The following is a 17,856-nucleotide window of genomic DNA, read 5'->3' on the forward strand; positions in this document are numbered from 1 at the left end:
AATATTCACCAATCGTTTGATACTCTTCATCAAAGAGGCATAAATGTGGTAAAACAAATACAAATTGTCAATAAAGTTCGGCGAAGAGAAAAAGGTAGCGCGTGACCGGAACAGCCATGTTTGCGCCTGCGCGGTTTTAACAGATGTATACAAGTGCTGCCCAGCCATGTTACTACAAAAGATCCATCCGCATACTTGACAGATTTGTTGTTGTTTTTTTTAAAACTCCCATGCTAATTTAGCTTGTCCGCATGTAAACAAAACTAAATGTGTTGACTTTTCTTCAAGCATTCGTCAGCATGGCACAACCCGCAGAGAAAGGTACGTTTGTTAGACTCAACTTAGATTTAAGACGAGCTTTATAGCTCCACAAGGGAAATTGTTCCAATTTGTTAACGTTTTTATCCACAAAACTCGATTCTGCTATGTGATATTAGCGAATTTCTCGCTTTTCCTTTAAGAATTGGCTCACAACAATGGTTAAGTTAGCAGATTTCGCGGCTATTAAAGTGACCAAAATGACTTAATGGCAACATTTCGTTCAGTAATAAATCCTCAATTCAATGTTGCCTCATTTGTTTGTGATGCCAACATATACAGTGGGGCAAAAAAGTATTTAGTCAGCCACCGATTGTGCAAGTTCTCCCACTTAAAATGATGACAGAGGTCTGTAATTTTCATCATAGGTACACTTCAACTGTGAGAGACAGAATGTGAAAAAAAAATCCAGGAATTCACATTGTAGGAATTTTAAAGAATTTATTTGTAAATTATGGTGGAAAATAAGTATTTGGTCAATAACAAAAATTCAACTCAATACTTTGTTATTGCCAACAAAGGTTATATTACAGAGGTCAAACGATTACTATAGGTCTTTACCAGGTTTGCACACGCAGTAGCTGGTATTTTGGCCCATTCCTCCATGCAGATCTTCTCGAGAGCAGTGATGTTTTGGGGCTGTCGCCGAGCAACACGGACTTTCAACTCCCTCCGCAGATTTTCTATGGGGTTGAGGTCTGGAGACTGGCTAGGCCACTCCAGGACTTTCAAATGCTTCTTACGGAGCCACTCCTTCGTTGCCCGGGCGGTGTGTTTGGGATCATTGTCATGCTGGAAGACCCAGCCACGTTTCATCTTCAAAGCTCTCACTGATGGAAGGAGGTTTTGGCTCAAAATCTCACGATACATGGCCCCATTCATTCTTTCCTTAACACGGATCAGTCGGCCTGTCCCCTTAGCAGAAAAACAGCCCCAAAGCAGGATGTTTCCACCCCCATGCTTCACAGTAGGTGTGGTGTTCTTGGGATGCAACTCAGTATTCTTCTTCCTCCAAACGCGATGAGTTGAGTTTATACCAAAAAGTTCTATTTTGGTTTCATCTGACCACATGACATTCTCCCAATCCTCTGCTGTATCATCCATGTGCTCTCTGGCAAACTTCAGACGGGCCTGGACATGCACTGGCTTAAGCAGGGGGACACGTCTGGCACTGCATGATTTGATTCCCTGTCGGCGTAGTGTGTTACTGATGGTAACCTTTGTTACTTTGGTCCCAGCTCTCTGCAGGTCATTCACCAGGTCCCCCGTGTGGTTCTAGGATTTTTGCTCACCGTTCTCATGATCATTTTGACCCCACGGGATGAGATCTTGCGTGGAGCCCCAAATCGAGGGAGATTATCAGTGGTCTTGTATGTCTTCCATTTTCTGATAATTGCTCCCACAGTTGATTTTTTCACACCAAGCTGCTTGCCTATTGTAGATTCACTCTTCACAGTCTGGTGCAGGTCTACAATTATTTTCCTGGTGTCCTTCGACAGCTCTTTGGTCTTGGCCATAGTGGAGTTTGGAGTCTGACTGTTTGAGGCTGTGGACAGGTGTCTTTTATACAGATAACCAGTTCAAATAGGTGCCATTAATACAGGTAACGAGTGGAAGACAGAAGAGCTTCTTAAAGAAGAAGTTACAGGTCTGTGAGAGCCAGAGATCTTCCTTGTTTGAAGTGACCAAATACTTATTTTCCACCATAATTTACAAATAAATTCTTTAAAATTCCTACAATGTGAATTCCTAGTTTTTTTTTCACATTCTATCTCTCACAGTTGAAGTGTACCTATGATGAAAATTACAGACTTCTGTCATCATTTTAAGTGGGAGAACTTGCACAATCGGTGGCTGACTAAATACTTTTTTGCCCCACTGTATATCTGATCAAGTCAGTCATTATTTCAGACAAAAAATGGATCTAAATAATAATATATTAATAAAAACTATGCTGATTCTGATTCTGAAAGGACTTATGAAACTAAGTCATTGTGTTAGTGAATCAATGTACCATAAATGTGTTTGACAGTGACTGTATTTATTGCTAATACAGAAATCTCCATTTTGACATTTTGCAGGTTATTATCGCTTTTTGGTGCTGTTCTTCAACTGCCTGCTGACGTTTGGCTCCTACTTCTGCTTTGACATCCCCAGTGTTCTGCAGGATCAGTTTCAAGGGGTTAGTATGGCAAAGATAGTGCCTGTTTCTATCACGTTCTTTCCAATAGATTATAAATGTAATCAAATGAATGAATGAAATGAGTTTAATTCGATCATACAATCAACAATTTTGTGTGATCAATTCAACAGCACAGATGATACCATGATTACCATGATTTGATTAACGTGGACCCCCGACTTAAACAAGTTGAAAAACTTATTCGGGTGTTACCATTTAGTGGTCAATTGTATGGAATATGTACTGTACTGTGCAATCTACTAATAAAGTTTCAATCAAAAAATACATATTAACAATCATCAGAGGTGGGTAGAGTAGCCAGAAATTGTACTCAAGTAAGAGTACTGTTACTTTAGAGATTTATTACTCAAGTAAAAGTAATGAGTAGTCACCCAAATATTTACTTGAGTAAAAGTAAAAAGTATGTTGTGAAAAAACTACTCAAGTACTGAGTAACTGATGAGTAACATACACACACATATCATATATATATATATATATATATATACACATACATTGATATATACAGTATATCATTTATATGTATTTATTTTGCAGTTTTTGTTTACATGTTAAAGGTGTTTTAATGAATATACATGCATGTTTAACACATTTCTTTCATGTTGACAAGAATATAAGTTGGTGTATTACCTGATTCTGATGACTTGCATTGATTGTAATCAGACAGCAGTGCTTAACGTCCACGTTTTCAAATGCAGGAGAAAAAAAGTTCCTCCTTTCTGTCTAATACCACATGAAAGTGGTTGGTTTTTGGTATCTTATTTGTCCAGCTTCCATTTTCGTTTTCACACACTTTACAAGAAATACATTGGCGGCAAATTCCGTAGCTTGCTAGCTTGTTTGCGCTGGCTTTCGGAGACTCTTATTTTGAAAGCGCAGGCGCGATGGAGCGGCACTTTTATTGTGAAGACAGGAACTGTGCAGTCAGTCTTTAGGCTTGTGACGAGATGTACGTTTGAAATAAAAAAGTGTCTTTTTTCCTTCACACTTTTGATTGATTGATTGAAACTTGTATTAGTAGATTGCACAGTACAGTACATATTCCGTACAATTGACCACTAAATGGTAACACCCCAATAAGTTTTTCAACTTGTTTAAGTCAGGTCATGTGACCGCCTGGCTCTGTTTGATTGGTCTAACGTCACCAGTGACTGCATCTGATTGGTGGAACGGAGTCAAACGTCACTAGTGACTGCATTTTATTGGTGGAACGGAGTGAAACGTCACCAGTAACGCAGGCACTTTGAAGGTCTGTCTGACAGACCAAAACAAACAAAGCGTGCATTAACAGATCGATAACAATTAGTAGCGAGTAGCGAGCTGAATGTAGATAAAAGTAGCGGAGTAAAAGTAGCGTTTCTTCTCTATAAATATACTCAAGTAAAAGTAAAAGTAAGTTGCATTAAAACTACTCTTAAAAGTACAATTTATCCCAAAAGTTACTCAAGTAGATGTAACGGAGTAAATGTAACGCGTTACTACCCACCTCTGACAATCATACCCATACACACACAAAAAGAAAAAGAATGACCGAAAAAGGAATAGGCTGAAGCCAAGGCTTATATTTGCCTATCCTATACATTCACTGATAATTAGATTGCCTGGAACATCAACGTTGAAAAGATCAATTGAATGAAAGTAATCTTTGCTGTATTTGATAATTTTCCATTATTTCACCTTTCAAGGCTTTCTTAAACCTTAAGAAAGAACGACCTGTCTTCCACTCATCACTGAGCTTGTTCCACCATTTAACTCCAAAAACTGAAATACATTTGTATTTTATATTCGTTCTTACTTTACATATTTCAAAAATCAATACCTCCCGTAAATTATCATTTTTTCCTCTTAATTTAAATAACCTACAAGCTGGAAGGCTGTTGTTCTTTACCCGAAACATATTTTCCATTGTTTCTAAAAACACAATATCTGAACATTTTAAGAGGTTCATAGTAGCACACTTTGTGTATTATTCTAATTACCCGTTTTTGAAGTTTAACTATTGGGTCTATGTTTGTTTTATAAACATTTCCCCAAACGTCAACACAATATGTTAGATATGGAAAAATAAAAGAATAATATAACATGCAGACATTTCTTATTCAGCATGTGTCTTACTTTATAAAGAATATCAAATCAAATCAAATCAAATCAACTTTATTTATAGAGCACATTTAAAATTTACCACAGGGGTAGCCAAAGTGCTGTACAATGAGCAGGTTAAAAGTACCGAGCAAACACAACACAACACAAACAGAACACGATAAAAAATAAATAATTAAAATAGAATTAATAAAAACATAAAAACAGGATCAGAGCAGGTGTATTATGGGGCGCCATTGCAGGATGGATATCACTCAGTGTTAAAAGCCATGGAATAAAAGTATGTTTTTAAGAGAGATTTAAAAACAGGAAGAGAGGAGGCTTGTCTAACACTCAGGGGTAGGTCGTTCCAGTGCTTGGGAGCAGCAACGGCGAAAGCTCTGTCACCTCTAAGCTTCAGCCTTGTGTCAGGGACCGTCAACAGCAGCTGATCGGCTGATCTTAAGGATCGGGTGGGGCAGTAAGGCTGAAGGAGGTCGGAGAGATAGGTTGGCGCGAGGTTGTTTAGACATTTAAAAACAAATAAAAGGAGTTTAAAATGTATTCGGTAACGCACAGGGAGCCAGTGAAGGGACGCTAAAATAGGGGTGATGTGCTCACGTCTGCGGGTCTGTGTTAGCAGACGAGCAGCAGAGTTCTGCACGAGCTGCAGGCGGGCGAGGGAGGCCTGGCTAATGCCTACATACAGGGCATTACAATAATCAAGACGAGTCGAGATAAAAGCGTGGATTCATTTCTCAAGATCATGTCTTGATAGAAGCGGTTTCACTTTCGCTATTTGGCGTAATTGATAAAAGCTTTTTTGAACGACGCTGCTGATTTGTTTTTCGAATTTAAAATCTGAGTCAAACTTTACCCCCAGGTTTGTGACAGAGTCGCTGAGATACGGGGTCAGAGTGCCGAGGTCAACGTTGGGGGAGGGAGAGCGACTTGGACTGAACAACATAACTTCTGTTTTATCTTCATTTAGGCTCAGGAAGTTAGCTGAAAGCCAGACTTTGATGTCGTGCAGGCAGTCAATAAGACGTTGAACCGTGTTATTTTGTGCCATGGGAAAATAAATCTGGCAATCATCGGCATAAAAATGAAATGCAATACTGTACTTCCTAAAAATAGAACCAAGGGGGAGAAGGTAAAGCGCAAATAAAATTGGGGCAAGGATTGAGCCCTGGGGGACCCCATGTGGTAAAGGAGCTGTGGACGACATAAAACTGTCTACTTTTACACAAAAACTCCTGTCGGTTAGGTACGACCGGAACCAGTTGAGGGCGGCGCCCTTAATGCCCACACCATATAAATTATTTTGGATATTTTCCCTTTATATATTCAATGTATATAATCAAATGATAACACTAATTACTGTGTTGCCCCCTCTGATAGAACCTGACATGTCCCAATGCGACGGTGATCAATGGGACGGTGGACTGTGTGGTGGGCTTGGGGATGACCCCCCAGCAGTACAATCTTCTCTATGCTATCTATGCGTGGACGTGAGTGCACGCATTGTTATGTAAATGGTGTTCAAGAGTGTTAAACTAATCATGTTTCTCTCATCATCAGGAACGCGGTGGTGGTGATCCTAGCTGGCTTCCTGATTGACAAATTGGGCAATCGCTGTAAGGCCATTTCAATCTCACAGTACAAAATGGGGTTGTGCTCACATTTTTTGTCATGCTTGTTAATTTTAACATAGCAAACCGGTGCAGGAGAAGTGTGCAAATACTTTTGGACCCTTAAAGTTAAAGTTAAAGTACCAATGATTGTCTCACACACACACAAGGTGTGGCGAAAATATTCTCTGCATTTGACCCATCACCCTTGATAACCCCTTGGGGGGTGAAGGGAGCAGTGAGCAGCAGCGATAGCCGCGCCCGGGAATCATTTTTGGTGATTTAACCCCCAATTCCAGCCATTGATGCTGAGTGCTGAGCAGGGAGGTAATGGGTCCCATTTTTATAGTCTTTGGTATGACTCGGCCGGGGTTTGAACTCACAACCTACCGATCTCAGGGTGTACACTCTAACCACTGGGCCACAGAGCAGGTGAATCACTGAATCACCTGAGCAATTTGCTTGTTAAAACTGTTAAAATAAATGTCAATTTCTGTCTCTTTTTTAACTCTAAATCAAATAATACTAGGGATGTGCTGATTGGTCGACCACAAGTATCGGTTGGAAAGTATGTGATTGCCATTGTGAATGCCTTTTTAAAGCCAATCACATTCGCCAATCCCCTCTGGCTGACATTATTAATATTTAGTCCTTTGGCTGATGAGCGTTTAGCAGCTAATTATGTGTGTCCATACACAGTGTGGAGCCGCTCCCCTAAGCGAATAACAATCACCTCCATTACAGCATATAAACTGCATTTCTTAGTATAGAATGTATCATTATCACTGGAGAACAAGGATAAACATGGCAAGTGCTCGAAAAAAATGTATGAAATAAAAGTGAAGTGAAATGAATTATATTTATATAGCGCTTTTTCTCTAGTGATTCAAAGCGCTTTACATAGTGAAACCCAATATCTAAGTTACATTTAAACCAGTGTGGGTGGCACTGGGAGCAGGTGGATAAAGTGTCTTGCCCAAGGACACAACGGCAGTGACTAGGATGGCGGAAGCGGGGATCGAACCTGGAACCCTCAAGTTGCTGGCACGGCCACTCTACCAACCGAGCTATACCGCCCCAAAAAAGACAATAAGGAAGTGGTTTAAATATTGTTTTGATATTGTTAAACTGTCAATAGCACTCACCATACATAAATTGGAAAATGTACAATTGATACATATGGTTGGTATTGGAACCGGCAGCCTAGAACCTTGATCAGAACATCCATAGATAATACACATATTGAACTATTCAAAGTGTGTACATATTTTTATGATATCCAAGGTTTGCTATGAATTAGCTTTTTCTGTATTTGATTTTTCTTGCTGTCTCTCCACAGTCGGAGTGTTCCTCTTCTCCTTCCTGTGCGTCTTGGGTTCCTCCATGTTCGCCCTGGGTTCCCACTTCAGAGGAACTCCATACCTGCTGCCGCTCATGCTCACAGGACGACTCCTGTTCGGATCAGGCAACGGTTCTCTGACCAGTAAGTGCCGTGCATTACGTTACTTTACCGCCGTACTCTCCATTCTGAGTAACTACTGTTTAACTCCTTTCTTATCAACTTCCTGTTTAGTCGTCCAGAACCGCATCACCGCCTTCTGGTTCAAGGGGAAGGAACTGGCTTTAGCTTTTGGGCTTACCTTAGCGTTTTCTCGCTTGGGGTCCGTCCTCAACTTCTTCTTCACGCAGAGGTTTGAAGAAAGGTTTGGCTTGCAGTGGACCCTGTGGGGCGGTAAGTAGTGGAGGAATCTGTCAAAATTAGGTCTCTGCGCTTAAAAATCAATCAATCAATCAATCTTTATTTATATAGCCCTAAATCACAAGTGTCTCAAAGGGCTGCACAAGCCACAACGACATCCTCGGTACAAAGCCCACATACGGGCAAGGAAAAACTCACCCCAGTGGGACGTCGATGTGAATGACTATGAGAAACCTTGGAGAGGACCGCATATGTGGGTAACCCCCCCCCCTCTAGGGGAGACCGAAAGCAATGGATGTCGAGTGGGTCTGACATAATATTGTGAGAGTCCAGTCCATAGTGGATCCAACATAATAGTAAGAGTCCAGTCCATAGTGGGGCCAGCAGGACACCATCCCGAGCGGAGACGGGTCAGCAGCGTAGAGATGTTCCCAGCCGATGCAAAATGCAATATTAGACTATTTATCAACAGTTTTTTCATAAGTCTCAGAGGTCCCACAAACTGTGTCGTCCAAAATGTAGTAGCCTTTTTTAGAGATGTCCGATAATATCGGACTGCCGATATTATCGTCCGATAAATGCTTTAAAATGTAATATAGGAAATGATTGGTATCGGTTTCACAAAGTAAAATGTATGACTTTTTAAAACGCCGCTGTACGGACGTAGGGAGAAGTAAAGAGCGCCAATAAACCTCAAAGGCACTGCCTTTGCGTGCCGGCCCAATCACGTAATATCTACGGCTTTTCACACACACAAGTGAATGCAATGCATACTTGATCAACAGCCATACAGGTCACACTGAGGGTGGCGGTATAAACTACTTTAACACTGTTACAAATATGCGCCACACTGTGAACCCACACCAAACAAGAATGACAAACACATTTCGGGAGAACATCCTCACCGTAACACAACATAAACACAACAGAACAAATACCCAGAACCCCTTGCAGCACTAACTCTTCCGGGACGCTACAATATACACCCCCCCCAACCCCGCTCACCTCAACCTCCCCATGCTGAGAGCATGTCCCAAATTCCAAGCTGCTGTTTTGAGGCATGCTAAAAAAAATAATGCACTTTGTGACTTCAATAATAAATATGGCAGTGCCATGTTGGCATTTTTCCCCATAACTTGAGTTGATTTATTTTGGAAAACCTTGTTACATTGTTTAATGCATCCAGCGGGGCATCACAACAAAATTAGGCATAATAATGTATTAATCCCACTACTGTATATATCGGTATCGGTTGATATCGGAATCGGTAATTAAGAGTTGGACAATATAGGAATATCGGATATCGGCAAAAAAGCCATTATCGGACATCTCTAGCCTTTTTACATATACACTTTGTGAAACGTTATAAATTAAATATATCATGGACCACAACGTAACGTAATGGAGCGGGACAAGACGGCACTAGAATAGCTACAGTATGTACATTCTACTAAAGGGCCCCTAATGCTGACAACATTGGCACTTATTTCACAGTTATGCACCTACAAATATTGTCCACAGGTAAAAATCCCTGCAAAATATATAAAGTAGTGACTTCATGCTTATTTTCTAACAAGGTTCAGCCCATTTTTGGAGGCAATTTCATATTGCATAGTCTGGGTTTTGGCATCTTCATTCCGAATCATGTTCTTTTAAGGATTTATCAAATAATGTCTGCCAGACGCATTGTTGCAGGTCATAGCAATACAACTAAAGAAGGGGTCAGCTTGCATACATTTACAAATGATGGCAATATGAGGAATGTATGGACCTCTCCACGCAAAATGGGACGCACCAAGCGAGAAGAGTGTAATTTTTAGCGATCATTTTAAGGGTTTCGATCTGATTTCGGATGTAACAAATTAAAAAAGACTCAAGCGAATGCGATCCTGTAAATCGGAAGCACCATCAAGGAGAGAAAGACTGAGTTACAACCTGCAGAAAAACAGAAATGAGAGAAAAAGAGGGTAAGCCGCTCGTATTCTATTTTGCGTCCTCTTCTACTGATGTTTTCCCTCAAGATGATTGAGGAAATGCTGAAAGCGGAAGAAAAGATGGAAGAGCAGGGATGTCTGAAAATGGCAATTCTTTAATATTTGTACGTTTGTCATGAAGTTAACCATATTAGTTTTAAAATAATCATGGACCAGGGTGACAAAAACATGCAATAAGTGATGAAAAATTATAATTGTATACTGTATGCCTTTATCCACACTGTCTATGCGGGGAAATGGGCTCCAGTTCTGTAGACGACATCACACCAACACAGGGCGACATATCCAGTCTGGCAATGGAAAGGGGGCTTTGCAAGTAGAGTTAGTTATCTACCTATTACTCAAAAACCAATTAATATTATAAGAACTGACTGGTCAGGTTAAGTTTCTGCAGCAAAAAATACATTAAAAACAATCTATCTTCTATGGGTCCTAACAACATCGTGCTCGATTAACCTATTTAATGACAAAGAACAAAATGATACAGCTTACAGCTCCCAGGCTGTAACTGGCTGAAAGATACTTGGCAGAGCGCAAGGCTTTATTTATGACGTGTAGCGAAGCCTGCCTTTTTCTGGATTTTTTGTTATTTTTACGTTTGGTGTTCATAAACATGTTTCTGTTAGAGCATCCTTAAAAATAAATTTTGCATAATAGCAGACCTTTTGTTTTTTTTGTTTTTTTTTGCAGGTGCTCTTTTGTGTGTGTTGGGTTTCACGTCTGCCATCATAGTCAGCAGTCTGGACAAGGTGGGAATGAGGCAGCTGGGTCTTGACGGTGCCATCCAGGAGGAGTCTCGCAAAGTGGTACAAACACTCTTCCAGTCTCCGTAAAACCGCCTTCCCACATTGTGATTATTCACTCTGTACTGAATTTTTTGTCCGCAGAAAATCCAGGATGTAAAACTGCTGTCGCTGAGATACTGGCTGCTGGTTCTCACCATCATGTTCTTCTACAACGGAATCTTCCCCTTCATTGCCGATGCCAGGTAGTAAACAGTAAAATAGCAAATGTGCTTTTGAAGACTTGATGAGTAAATCATGTGATTCTCTGTCCAGTAAGTTCATTCAGGATAAATACACTGGCTACACTCAGAAGGAGGCCGCTTACATCGCCGGGGCCGTTTACGACAGCTCCCTTGTCCTCTCTGCCAGCGTCGGCATCCTCATAGTAAGTCATGACTCCTGACGCCAGTCGAAGTGTTGATTTAAAGCACAAAACAAAAAGTCGCGGTGTTTCAGGATTACGTTGGTCTACGGGGGGTTTTCGCCGTGGCCTGCGCCGTGTTCACGCTGCCCGTGTTTGGACTCCTGGCCTTCACCTTCGTCCCTCCTCTGGTCTCCACCATCTGGCTGGGAGTTACCTACTCCTTTGCTGCCGTGAGTTGGAAATGTTTGCCTTTTTATATCGGAACACAATTTGTGAGAGGAGTTTGTACATTCAATTCCTGCGCTGTACCGCAGGCGAGCATGTGGCCTTCCATCCCTCTCGTGGTGCCTCAAGCCACCATCGGCACCGCCATGGGCCTTGCTACCTCCGTCCAGATGGTTGGGATCGGCATCTCCAATCTGGTCGTCGGGCAGATTTTAGGCACAAAATCCAGGTAGGAAATATCTCTCATCAGTAAGCGCTCGCAGTCTTTTGACTTTTTTATTTTTTTATTTTCTGCCTACTTTAGTGACACTAAGATTCCATTGTGGCGCTGGCAGAGGATGATGATCTTCATGTTGGCCAACACCGTCGGCTGCATCGTCACCTCAGTGCTGCTCAACGTGGTCGATCACAGACAGGTCACACATCTGCCACCGTTTTTCTCCCTCAATCGTATTCTATTTGGCACTGATGTTTTTGTTTAGGGAGGGATGCTGAACAAGATGACCAAAAGATCAGGACAGGCGGAGAGAGAGCCTGACAGAGAGCCCCTCAACCAAGAAGAGGAAGAGGAAAGCGAGGATGAGGGGGATGAAGCACTCCCGTCCCACTCCATCAACTCCTAACTTCTCCAAGTTGTCTTAAGTTTCATTATACCGCTTTTTTTAAGCGCGATGCCAGTTTTAGAGAGATTTTTATCTTTCTTTTAATAATCTGGCTTTTAAAGACAATTTTTTTAAAACCGTGGCCAATGTTTTAAATATGTCTTTGAAGAAGGGATTTGTCATAACATTTGTAGCCCAAATAATTTGGGCCAAGTAGGACACTACACACATGTATTGTAGGCACAAACGGACTTAATGTTTTGTATTGTACACATTTCTTGCAACCATAACTCTTGGAAAAATACATCTGTTTAAAAAAAAGTTGCGACGATATTATTTTACTGAACTTTTATGCAGAGATGCTGTTTTAAGGACTATTTATTCATCCAGACTGACTAATTTGGTGTGTTTATGTATGTCAGCATATACCTTTGCTACTAGGTAAAGTTATGACATCTGTTGAAAAATGGAAGACTGGGGGCAGATTTGATGTTTTTCACCTTTTTGTTTATGAAACCTGCGAAAAGCAATCCAAAGTACTGTATTTTTCAGACTATAAGTCGCAGTTTTTTTCATAGTTTGGCCGGGGGTGCGACTTATACTCAGGAGCGACTTATGTGTGAAATTATTAACACATTAGCGTAAAATATCAAATAATAATATTTAGCTCATTCACGTAAGAGACTAGACGTATAAGATTTCATGGGATTTAGCGATTAGGAGTGACAGATTGTTTGGTAAACGTATAGCATGTTCTATATGTTATAGTTATTTGAATGACTCTTACCATAATATGTTACGTTAACATACCAGGCACGTTCTCAGTTGATTATTTATGCCTCATATAACGTACACTTATTCAGCCTGTTGTTCACTATTCTTTATTTATTTAAAATTGCCTTTCAAATATCTATTCTTGGTGTTCGGTTTTCTCAAATAAATTTCCCCAAAAAATGCGACTTATACTCCAGTGCGACTTATGTTTTTTTTCCTTATTTATTATGCATTTTCGGCCGGTGCGACTTATACTCCGAAAAATACGGTAGTTAAAAAATGCTAAAAAAGAAAAAAAGAAACAACATATATCTGAGCTATTCGTCCATCCATCCATCCATCCTTTTTCTTCCGCTTATCCGAGGTCTGGTCGCGGGGGCAGCAGCCTAAGCAGAGAAGCACAGACTTCCCTCTCCCCAGCGACTTTGTCCAGCTCTTCTCGGGGGATCCCGAGGCGTTCCCAGGCCAGCCAGGAGACATATTCTTCCCAAAATGTGTCCTGGGTCTTCCCAGTGGCCTCCTACTGGTCGGACGTGCCCCAAACACCTTCCCAGGGAGACATCCGGGTTGGGGGCATTCTGATCAGATACCTGAACCGCCTCATCTGGCTCCTCTCTATGTGGAGGAGCAGCGGCTTTACTTCGAGCTCCTCCACCCTACGGAGGAAACTCAATTCGGCCGCTTCTACCCGTGATTTTGTCTTTGGGTCATAAACCCAAGGTTCATGACCATAGGTGAAGTTGTGAACGTAGACCGACTGGTAATTGGAGAGCTTTGCCTTGCGGCTCACCACCTCCTCATTCTCCTTTGCTATTTATTTGTATAATTATGTAAAATAGCTTCATAGTCGACAACAGTCAATATATATATTTTTTTCTCATAACATTTCAATGTGTAAAACTTTTAAACAGTAGAAAGTCCAGTTGTAACTAATACATTCTTATCTACTTGGAATTGTGTGCACAATTGCGCTAAACAGAACATCTCCCCACTGAATAAACCAGGGGTCCCCAAACTTTTTGACCCGGAAAAAACACAAGAGGCTATATCATCCCTACAAGCCTGGGAAACCTGCGAAACAGGCTTGTAGGGATGATATAGCTTCTTGTGTTTTTTTCCTGACCTAACGTATATTTCGCTCTACCCCGGTATTGAGCACTGTATAACAGATAAACCACAGAAACCTTGACTATATATACAGTATATATATACAGTGGGGCAAAAAAGTATTTAGTCAGCCACCAATTGTGAAAGTTCTCCCACTTAAAATGATGACAGAGGTCTGTAATTTTCATCATAGGTACACTTCAACTGTGAGAGACAGAATGTGAAAAAAAAATCCAGGAATTCACATTGTAGGAATTTTAAATAATTTATTTGTAAATTATGGTGGAAAATAAGTATTTGGTCAATAACAAAAATTCAACTCAATACTTTGTTATTGCCAACAAAGGTTATACTACAGAGGTCAAACGATTACTATAGGTCTTTACCAGGTTTGCACACACAGTAGCTGGTATTTTGGCCCATTCCTCCATGCAGATCTTCTCGAGAGCAGTGATGTTTTGGGGCTGTCGCCGAGCAACACAGACTTTCAACTCCCTCCACAGATTTTCTATGGGGTTGAGGTCTGGAGACTGGCTAGGCCACTCCAGGACTTTCAAATGCTTCTTACGGAGCCACTCCTTCGTTGCCCGGGCGGTGTGTTTGGGATCATTGTCATGCTGGAAGACCCAGCCACGTTTCATCTTCAAAGCTCTCACTGATGGAAGGAGGTTTTGGCTCAAAATCTCACGATACATGGCCCCATTCATTCTTTCCTTAACACGGATCAGTCGGCCTGTCCCCTTAGCAGAAAAACAGCCCCAAAGCATGATGTTTCCACCCCCATGCTTCACAGTAGTTATGGTGTTCTTGGGATGCAACTCAGTATTCTTCTTCCTCCAAACACGACGAGTTGAGTTTATACCAAAAAGTTCTATTTTGGTTTCATCTGACCACATGACATTCTCCCAATCCTCTGCTGTATCATCCATGTGCTCTCTGGCAAACTTCAGACGGGCCTGGACATGCACTGGCTTAAGCAGGGGGACACGTCTGGCACTGCAGGATTTGATTCCCTGTCGGCGTAGTGTGTTACTGATGGTAACCTTTGTTACTTTGGTCCCAGCTCTCTGCAGGTCATTCACCAGGTCCCCCCATGTGGTTCTGGGATTTTTGCTCACCGTTCTCATGATCATTTTGACCACACGGGAGGAGATCTTGCGTGGAGCCCCAGATCAAGGGAGATAATCAGTGGTCTTGTATGTCTTCCATTTTCTGATAATTGCTCCCACAGTTGATTTTTTCACACCAAGCTGCTTGCCTATTGTAGATTCACTCTTCACAGTCTGGTGCAGGTCTACAATTATGTTCCTGGTGTCCTTTGACAGCTCTTTGGTCTTGGCCATAGTGGAGTTTGGAGTCTGACTGTTTGAGGCTGTGGACAGGTGTTTTTTATACACATAACAAGTTCAAACAGGTTCCATTAATACAGGTAACAAGTGGAGGACAGAAGAGCTTCTTAAAGAAGAAGTTACAGGTCTCTGAGAGCCAGAGATCTTCCTTGTTTGAAGTGACCAAATACTTATTTTCCACCATGATTTACAAATAAATTCTTTAAAATTCCTACAATGTGAATTCCTGGATTTTTTTTTTCACATTCTGTCTCTCACATTTGAAGTGTACCTATGATAAAAATTACAGACCTCTATCATCATTTTAAGTGGGAGAACTTGCACAATCGGTGGCTGACTAAATACTTTTTTGCCCCACTGTATATATATATATATATATATATATATATTTCTCGCGCACTAATTAACAGAAAGAGCGCGCACTTGCTGACACTGCGGCGCGATGATGTCACGTTATCGATGGGAAAATGCATTTTTAGACTATGATTTGCCTGAGCGGCTAGGAGACACCGAGAGTAACAAGCAGTAGAAAATGGATTAGACAGGACAGATTTTTTAAAAATAAAATAAAAATACTTTTTTTTTTTGAGGTAGATCCAAAAAGAAGCTTCAGGAAGGAGGCGGCGGCCGACCTTACAGTAAAAAGTTAAAGTACCAATAATTGTCACACACACACACTAGGTGTGGCAATATTATGACCCATCACCCTTGATCACCCCCTGGGAGGTGAGGGGAGCAGTTAGCAGCAGCGGTGGCCACGCCTGGGAATCATTTTTGGTGATTTAACCCCCAATTCCAACCCTTGATGCTGAGTGCCAAGCAGGGAGGTAATGGGTCCCATTTTTATAGTCTTTGGTATGACTCGGCCGGGGTTTGAACTAAAAACCTACTGATCTCAGGGCGGACACTTTAACCGCTAGGCCACTGAGTAGGTTAAGCTGTTTGATTGGCAACCAGCGTCCAAAATCCGGCCAGCGGGAAGTCCCAAGTTAAAAAAAATATATTTTTTTTTATTTTTTTTAACTACCTTATATCTATTTATATATCTACCTTATATATATATGTCACGATTGAAGCCAACAAGCAAACCGTCAACTTCCTTGACGTCACTTTCAACCTGAGAAATAACAGCTACCAACCATTCACGAAACCCAACACAACACTCCAATACGTGCACCATGACAGCAACCACCCACCCACCACCACGAAAAGAATACCTACCGGAATCAATAAAAGGCTATCGATGCTGTCATCTAGCAAAGCTGAATTTGACCAAGCAACCCCCCCGTACCAATAAGCCCTTGATGAAAGCGGATACAATTTCACCCTCACCTATGAACCCACGCCAGGAAACCAGCCAAAAAAGAACAGAAAACGGAACGACATCATCTGGTACAACCCCCCATACAGCAAAAACGTCTCAACGAACATTGGACACAAATTCCTCAATCTGATTGACAAACACTTTCCCAAAGACAACATCCTAAGAAAAGTATTCAACAAGAACAACATTAAATTGAGCTACAGCTGCATGAACAATATACGACAAATCATCTCAAACCACAACAAAACAATTGCAAATGAGCCGTCGGCCCTCAGACAGAACGACTCCAAAACCAACAAAGGATGTAATTGTCGAAAGAAACCTGACTGCCCTCTCAACGGGGGGTGCTTACAAACATCAGTTGTCTACCAATCTAAGGTAATACGCAAGGACATTAACACATCCGACACATATGTAGGATTAACCGAGGGAGAATTCAAAACCAGATGGAACAATCACAAGGCTTCTTTCAGGAACAAAAACCTGCGAAATACCACAGAACTCAGCAAACACATTTGGGACCTCAAAGACAATAATGTTGAATATTCAATAACATGGCAAATTCTTGCATCCAGCACACCTTACAATAGTGGTAATAAAAGATGCAACCTATGCTTGAAAGAGAAACTGTTTATTATTTACCGTCCAGACCTGTCATCCCTCAACAAGCGCAGCGAAATTGTAACAGCATGCCGCCATAGACGGAAACACCTCCTAGGTAACACATAAGCCAATCACCACGCCCCTAGGCCAGCCTGTACCCACCCACTCTGTGCCCTATATAAACCATGGTATGCGAATGCTCCCATTAAAATCTCCTGACGATTGAGGGAACCCCCCCTCATGAAACAGGCCTGTAGAGATGAAATAGTCTTGTGATTTTTTCCCACACATACATATATATATATATATATATATATATATATATATATATATATATATATATATATATATATATATATATATATATATATATATCTTTTAGCTATCTTTTTTTACTACCTCAGGTTGAAAAATGTTCCCAAGAAGAATTAATTTTTTTGTTGTTGTTGTGAGTAGTTTACAGACCCCTGTAATAAACCATGAAAACATGTTTTTTCCCTATTTTTATGCTGTTTTTTTTTTTTTACAGACTATTTGCGCGTGTGGTTGTGCTTGTAACAACAACAACATATTGAACATATTACCAAAAGCAACTAAACATGACCCTATTTACACTATAAAAAAGTTATCAGATGTTCATTAAACTATTTTACCACGGATAACACTTAGTTTGATACACATCGACAGAAAGTAAAACAATACAAATTGAATTGTCAATAAAGTTTTATTATTGAAAACGTTCACGTGAGCGCTGCCTGTGCTCAGTCCCCGCCTGCGCAGACTTGTACACGCACTGCTC

The 17,856-nt window shown here is 41.0% G+C and overlaps 1 protein-coding gene across 1 annotated transcript; it reads left to right on the forward strand.

The window, feature by feature from the left end:
• The first annotated feature begins 133 nt into the window (after positions 1–133).
• mfsd1l (major facilitator superfamily domain containing 1-like) lies at positions 134–12,202 on the forward strand. Its single transcript, XM_061967659.2, has 13 exons — positions 134–321; positions 2,400–2,500; positions 6,002–6,111; positions 6,182–6,237; positions 7,571–7,714; positions 7,805–7,963; positions 10,615–10,730; positions 10,812–10,912; positions 10,983–11,094; positions 11,166–11,303; positions 11,388–11,527; positions 11,603–11,714; positions 11,781–12,202. The coding sequence occupies exons 1-13, from the start codon at positions 300–302 to the stop codon at positions 11,919–11,921; spliced, it is 1,452 nt and encodes a 483-aa protein (XP_061823643.1). The 5' UTR covers positions 134–299; the 3' UTR covers positions 11,922–12,202.
• Positions 12,203–17,856: the final 5,654 nt, after the last annotated feature.

Source organism: Nerophis lumbriciformis, linkage group LG11 (genome assembly GCF_033978685.3).
Source record: "Nerophis lumbriciformis linkage group LG11, RoL_Nlum_v2.1, whole genome shotgun sequence".
Lineage (NCBI taxonomy): Eukaryota > Metazoa > Chordata > Actinopteri > Syngnathiformes > Syngnathidae > Nerophis > Nerophis lumbriciformis.

Bases quoted from the DNA above. Each gene is read 5' to 3' on its own strand.
- mfsd1l (XM_061967659.2), top strand. From the start codon at position 300: ATGGCACAACCCGCAGAGAAAG. The intron at 10,913-10,982 runs GTAGTAAACAGT...TTCTCTGTCCAG, and splicing joins CCCTTCATTGCCGATGCCAG to TAAGTTCATTCAGGATAAAT. The intron at 11,095-11,165 runs GTAAGTCATGAC...GCGGTGTTTCAG, and splicing joins CCAGCGTCGGCATCCTCATA to GATTACGTTGGTCTACGGGG.